Source organism: Mandrillus leucophaeus, unplaced genomic scaffold (genome assembly GCF_000951045.1).
Source record: "Mandrillus leucophaeus isolate KB7577 unplaced genomic scaffold, Mleu.le_1.0 Scaffold20, whole genome shotgun sequence".
Classification (NCBI taxonomy): domain Eukaryota; kingdom Metazoa; phylum Chordata; class Mammalia; order Primates; family Cercopithecidae; genus Mandrillus; species Mandrillus leucophaeus.
In genome coordinates, this window is record NW_012102032.1 from 4,052,945 (window position 1) to 4,059,373 (window position 6,429).

A 6,429-nucleotide genomic window follows, 5' to 3' on the forward strand; every position below is an offset into this window, starting at 1 on the left:
TAGCTCTTTATCATTTCTATCCTCACCTCCCACCAGAGACTGCAACAATCCACAGTCACTGTCCCTCTGCACTGAGACCCAGCTCCAGAGAAGATGGCAGCACGGTCATCCTGTCCTGGGTGGTCCTCCTAAAGCCTTCCCAGGGAGCAGACAGCCAGAGAGCAAGCAGAGTGTCTGGGCTAGATGACAGCAAGGAGGGGACACCTATCTTTATTTCCAAAACAGATATCCCCAGAGGCTTTTAACAAAGGCCCACTTAGAACTAACTGTACCCCCTACCTACCCATACACCCTAGAGATTCCACACTGTCCTGCCCCCTCCCTCCCCTCTACCCCAAACCCCACACACACATACACACACATATACACACATATACACAGAAGAATCAAGACACACATCGATTTGGTTTGATTGCTAAGACCTAACTAAGGAACTACAGTCACCAGAAACTCCCTTGCCAGCCAACTAACAACAGGGGCTGCTCTAAGAGAACTCCAGAGGAATGAGAAAACTGAGGGCTAAGCAGGGAGCAGACAGGAGAAGAATGTAAAGAAAAAAAAAAATTCAAGCTAATCCTACCCCCAACATCCTCCTGTCATGATCTCTGGCAGGAAGAACAAAAGAAGGTAATCCACAAAGACACAGCCCTTACTTAGAAATTCTGACAAAGACAGCAAGACAAGTCTGCTCCCCACTCCCACACACCACAGACAAACACATCTCAGGGCCCCCTAAAGAACGCATCCCCACCCCACCCTCTGCCCCAAGCCATAGAATCACAGTTCAGTGGAATATTCTCCCTGGTACTAGATCAATCCCTCCACCTTCCTTCCTATCCCTTTCTCCTTGACAATCCCAACACTGTCCCCCTGCAGCCTCCCTGGCCCTCCCAAAGCAGCATCCACCGCCAGGAAGAGGCAGCTGCACAGTTTTAGTTCCACCTCCAGAGACCTATTTCTTTTCCTCAGCCCTCCTAGTCTTTCGGCTGCCTAGTCTTTGTGGAGGGCCTTTTATTTTGTATAGGGAAAGAAAAACAAAAGGGAGAGGGTGGGAGAGATTTCCTAGTGCAATACAACCGAAAAATATTTTTAAAGTCTTGAAAAATAAACATAAAGCAGCCTTCTTCCCCCAGGCAACTAAACAGAAAGAGGTTTGGTTTTGTTTACTGCGACATACACATGAAATCGAGTATACAGTCCATGCAGTAGCACAGCCATTGGAGAGGACATCCTGATGCTGGCCCCAGTGCAAAACAGTCCCAGCAACGCCGCCTGCTTGCCATCGCTGCCGCCGCCACTGACACCTTCACCACGGCCACCTAGCCTGACTTGAAGAGGAGGATTGCAACTTGACCCAAGTAAAAATAGATGAAGTGCTTTGTCTCGTGTGTGACGTAGCTGCCAAAATTTCGGCCCACGATACAATGCCAGGTAGGGTTATATTTCTTGTCAAATTCCTAAAAAAGAATAAAGGCAGAGAAAAAAGTAATTAGGGTAGCTGGAGAAGGAGAAATCAGAATGGGAGTCTCTCCCTGCAACTCCAGCACCGATACATGTTTGTTATCACCCCTACCCCATCCCTCAGCCTGGGGTTCCCTCCCCGAACCTCAGAAGCTCAGGTTTTAAAGCTGGCCAGGACACACTTCCCCTCATTAATAATAGAACACCACAAAGGCTCCATTATTCATCTCCCCTGAGCCTCCAGCACTCTACACCCTGATCATCTCTCCTCCCTCTAGCTACCCCACCCCCTCACGCCACCCCTAGCCCACCCTGGGATTCTTCAGCAAGGGAATCAAGAGGACAGTGGAATAAAGGACCATTTGTCAAACAGCATGACACAAATAGGGAGCCACCACCCACTGCCTCACACATTACTAAACCAGCATTTCCAAATGCTGAACACTAAGGCATTAAGGCAAAACAAGACCAAGCATCGGGAGTACCAGGAGGCAGTACTATATAAGACAACATTAAAGGCACTCCCGTGTGCCATGCACTGTGCGGGCTGTATGTACCAGGACAAGGACCTCCACCATGAGATCAAGGCAATTCCCTCAGGGGCACAAGTTCACCATCAAAACCACAGGAAATCTTTAGAGCTAATCAGCTCCCTACTACCTTGTGGCTCAGCCTGCAGACTCAGTTCTAGAAGCATTCTGCCGTGGCCATGAAAGGGCAGCAGCCCTCCACCATGGGCCCACGAATGCTGCCAACTCTGGGGTTCTATCCCTCAACATGCTCAACATACAACTTGTCCGGTCTCCTCACAGCCCCCTTACCATACAACTCTCCAAGTACTAGGAGAGTAAAAACCAAACCCAGCTTCAACATTGGCTCAGGACTATGTGCAATACAGGAGAGCCAGTCACTTCCCTGGCTCTCATTTCTCCATCAGCAAAATAAGAGCACTGGACCAGAAAATCTGGGGATTCTTCTGGCTCTCAGAGTACAGGACAGCAAGAAGGTGGGCTCCCAAATGGCTCCGCAACCCTTGGCTCCACACCCAAAAAAAGTCTCTCAGGACACTAGGAGTTCTTCTTTTCATTCCACCCATTTGGGTAGAAAACACAGTTCTGTAAAACTCAAAGAGACCCTACCACTTCAATGGACTAGACTGCTACCATTCTTACACACGTTCTTGGGATGCCAGAGCTGAGAATATCAAACACTGGGATTATGCCTCCAATGGATATGGGTCCTGACTGGGAATCAGGGGGCCCCAGTACCCCTTTTCTTACTTTTGGCACAGCTGCTTCCTCACCATGTTAACCATATCCAGTCACGAATTCACTCAGGAATTTTTCAGGGACCAAACCTATGGCCCCATTATTGCTTATCCATTTCTTAAAAATTATATATTTGAGCCCACCCTTTCATGAAGAATGTAGAAAGGGGTGATGTAGTACTTGAGTCCTTTTCAAGGAAAAGAAAAGGAAACCTCCTACATGATGAGGATTATTATAGGCATACCCACTTTAAATGATGTAGTTCCCTCAAAATTTGTACATCTTATTCTTTCAAATATCCTCGATCTTAATTTTGAATAGTTCTGAACTGGGCCAGAAATATTTAATTCTGAAGTGTATCTGCATACTCTTATCCCTCCCCAATGCCTTGTAAATTATCTGTAAAAGTAAACATACACACACACACCTAGCAGAGCTATTAACAACTCCTAAAGTGAATGCTTGGGCAATTCGGAATCACTCGCTAGTTTGTCTGCTTTGCAAGTTCCTAGGGTTTTGTTTGCATAGGATATACGGGCTTTCTTATGTCCCCAGCTCCAGATCTCCCTGGAAGTTAGCTCAGCTGTCAATCCCCACCCATGGCCATCAGTCCCAGCTGTCCCAGCACACCTTCTTGATATAGGCAGCAATGTCCTTCTCTATATTGTACTTCTCCATGGCCTGCGTGGCACAGTCAACGGCATCCTGTTGCATGTCCTCAGACATGTCTGCGTTCTTGATCACTGCCTTCCGGTCAGACATGGTGACACTACAGAAGGAGCAGAGAGGTAAGGCTGACAACTCCATGCTCTGGGCAGTGAACATTAGCTGCTGGGTGTGGGGTCTCAGTGAGAGAGGGGAGTATAGAAGGTGAGGGCAACAGAAAACACAGATGTGAAGCATTAGGAGGGGGAGCTCCTAAGCTTTAGCAGAGACATTTTTCCCACCCTGGGAAATATAGGGCCAATAGGACATAATAAATCATCAGTTTTTACGATAGGCAAAATGAGGTTTTCCAACTCTAAAATTTACTTCCGATATTCTGAACAGCACCAATAGTCAAGATGATATTACAGTGTATCATCTACTAGCTGTGTCGTTGGGCAAGTTACTTAATCTTTGTTGTTTTTATGTCATCATCTGTAAAATGGAGACTACAGGGTTGTCCTGAGAATAAACCAGGTATCCTAACATTTGAACAGAGTAAGTCCCTGATTTAATGACCATTCATTACATCACTGGCATCAATGAAGAAAGAAGCTGGACTAGGACTCAGTAGGCCTGACTCCTGGTCCTGAGTTTATGTCTTGTGGTCTTAAGACAAGTCACTTGGCCTTCCTGCATTTGATTATTTTCATTTTAGCAGATGAGGATAGCTCTCTATCGCAAGTTGTTGTAAGGATTAACTAGTTATATGAGAGCATCTGCAGACAAGGACAATCTACAAGGGACTGTCCATCAGTCAGATCCAGCTTACTACCTGTTTTTGTAAAATAAAAGTGTTGCAGGAACATGCTACGATGGCAGAGTTGAGTAGTTCCAAGAGACTATTTGGCCTGCAAAGCCAAAAGTATTTCCTATCTGGCCCTTCACAGAAAAATGCCGCCAACCCCTGCCCTGTAAAAAAAGGGGTAGGGTATATTCCAGGCTATCAATGCCCAGTAGGGCAGAGATGATAATTATGACTTCTCTCAAGTACTCCAGGGTGAGATGCCCCTTAGAGGTAGAGAGGGTGGGAAAGCAACCTCAGACTTGGCCAGTCGGTCACACAGACATGGGACATGTCTGTCCCACCCTCCCCTCTGCTTCCCCACTCTCCTCAGTACAATGTTCATTTTTTAAAGCTCAATATAATTTTTGAAAGCCCTAATTTTTGACCCAGCTTCAACACTGATTTGTCATTCCTTTGGTGTGTTGCTTCCTCATGCCAAACATATTCATTCAAAAAGTACTGACCTATTAGGTGATGTGAAAGGTATTATGTTAGGGGACAATATCTTATTTTCCTCAAAGAAATGCTGAAGCCTTCCTTCTCTTAAAAAACCAGAGGCTTGGGAAAAACCTGGAGATAAAGCATTTTAAAAAGGTGCCTAAGAAAGGTAAAGAATTACTATTTTAATAGCCTTGTTTCATATCCCTGCTGTCAGGGCCATGCCATTCATCCCATAGCAACCAGAGTTCCCAGGCAGACCCTGCATGGACCCTTCCTGGGACAAGAAGAATCTCAGGAACTGGCTGGCAAGTGGCTTTGAGGTACTATGCAGGAACAGAGGGGATGAGCCCTTTGTCCTTGACCACAGAGCCAACACATGGAGCAGTAACAATCTCCCCCCCCCATCATCCCACCCCTAAAAGCACCACTCTGTGGCCCAGCCCAATGGACAAGAGATGCTGTCATTCCAGCTCTATCTGATACAAGGCTGCACAGGAGACTGCCTGCTCAAGGGCAGATCCTTGGTATCATTCCAGGCCACCTTGATCTCTGAGTTCACATTAGCCTGTGGGCTAGATGGCTGAAAGGGAAAACAGAACTCACCACCACCATCTGAGCCTGCACCACATGCAGAGAATGCACACATGCCAGCTGCCTGCCAGACAGCCCTCGACCACATCCAAGGCCCCTTCATCTAGATAGCACTGTCAAACTAAGCAGGGCTGGTTCCACTTCGGCAGAAACTAGCAGAGCAAAGAGGTAGTAGACCAGCACCCTCTGCCCCCACATTATGGAGAGGAAAAGTCAGAGCCTCAACTGGAGTCTGTAAGCACCACATGGTGCTGAGGAAAGATTCGGAGAACACTGTTCAAGGAATGACTAGTTACATGACCTTGGGCAAATCAACATCTTCATTTTAAATACCAAAGGTTGAAATGAGATAAATGGGGCAACCTCAATGGGTCTGAGCAAAGGTACAACAGCAGCACAGGGAGAAAGGTTCTTATAAGGCTCCGTACAAGTGAAGAAAAACTAGTGTCACCTGGTGGCCTATTCCGGGTTACCACTCAGAAGGGGGCACTGTTTACAAACCCAGGCGTGGGGGTGGGGCCTGGTTAGACAGCAAAGTGAAAGTATGAAATTGGCACCATTTTGCCTGCAAGCTCACCTGCTCCACTGCCTCATTCCCAAAGTCCAAAGGGGCAACTTTGTTACAGTAATTAAAAGCCACTTTACTCTCCAGGAGACAGCCTCCGGTTACATAATATTGGTCTTGTGACTACAATGGCACGATTCTTCACCCCTGCCCCCCAGGCATCTGAGTTGAAGCCCAACCCCTACCACCCCTGTCCAAGGTGCCGGTGAGCAAAGCAGAGGAAGGTGTCCAGTCTAGCCCCTCCCTCCTGGGGAAAAAGCAAGGGACCTGGGCCTCCAGATAAGAGGAGGATGGCCAGAGGGCCCCAGGCCAACCGCCTCAGTCACGAGCCAGGGCTCCTGTGAAAAGCGCAAAGGGCACTCCAGGACAGCTCCCATCTTCTATTCTTGGTTTTGCAACCCAAAAAAAAGGCTAAATCTCCGAATGACACGGACCACCATCCCCACCCGCCAATAGACACACACTTCTACTTCCCTCTTCGGGCTCTCCAAGGGGGCCGTATCCCTCCACTATCCCATCCTCCAGAGCGCTGAGGTCCCAAAGGGCAGCACCTGGGGAACGAGGAAGCATCCTCCTCCCCCCACACCTCCCGCCCGCGCCGCCGGCCAGGT

General features: G+C 47.9%; 1 protein-coding gene across 2 annotated transcripts in view; it reads right to left on the bottom strand.

Annotated features, from left to right (window-relative positions):
- Window positions 1–1,148: 1,148 nt before the first annotated feature.
- Window positions 1,149–6,429, bottom strand: part of DYNLL2 (dynein, light chain, LC8-type 2) — a 16,754-nt gene continuing 11,473 nt past the window's right edge. Inside the window, exons 2-3 of one of the 2 annotated variants that reach the window (XM_011979219.1) lie at window positions 3,360–3,498; window positions 1,149–1,457 (exon numbers count right to left, since the gene is read on the bottom strand). In XM_011979219.1, coding sequence (XP_011834609.1) covers window positions 1,320–1,457; window positions 3,360–3,491 — 270 coding nt within the window. In that variant the 5' untranslated portion in view covers window positions 3,492–3,498 and the 3' untranslated portion in view covers window positions 1,149–1,319. Of the gene's footprint in view, window positions 1,458–3,359; window positions 3,746–6,429 lie in introns of those variants that run through there. The other variant, XM_011979218.1, reaches the window with a different exon arrangement.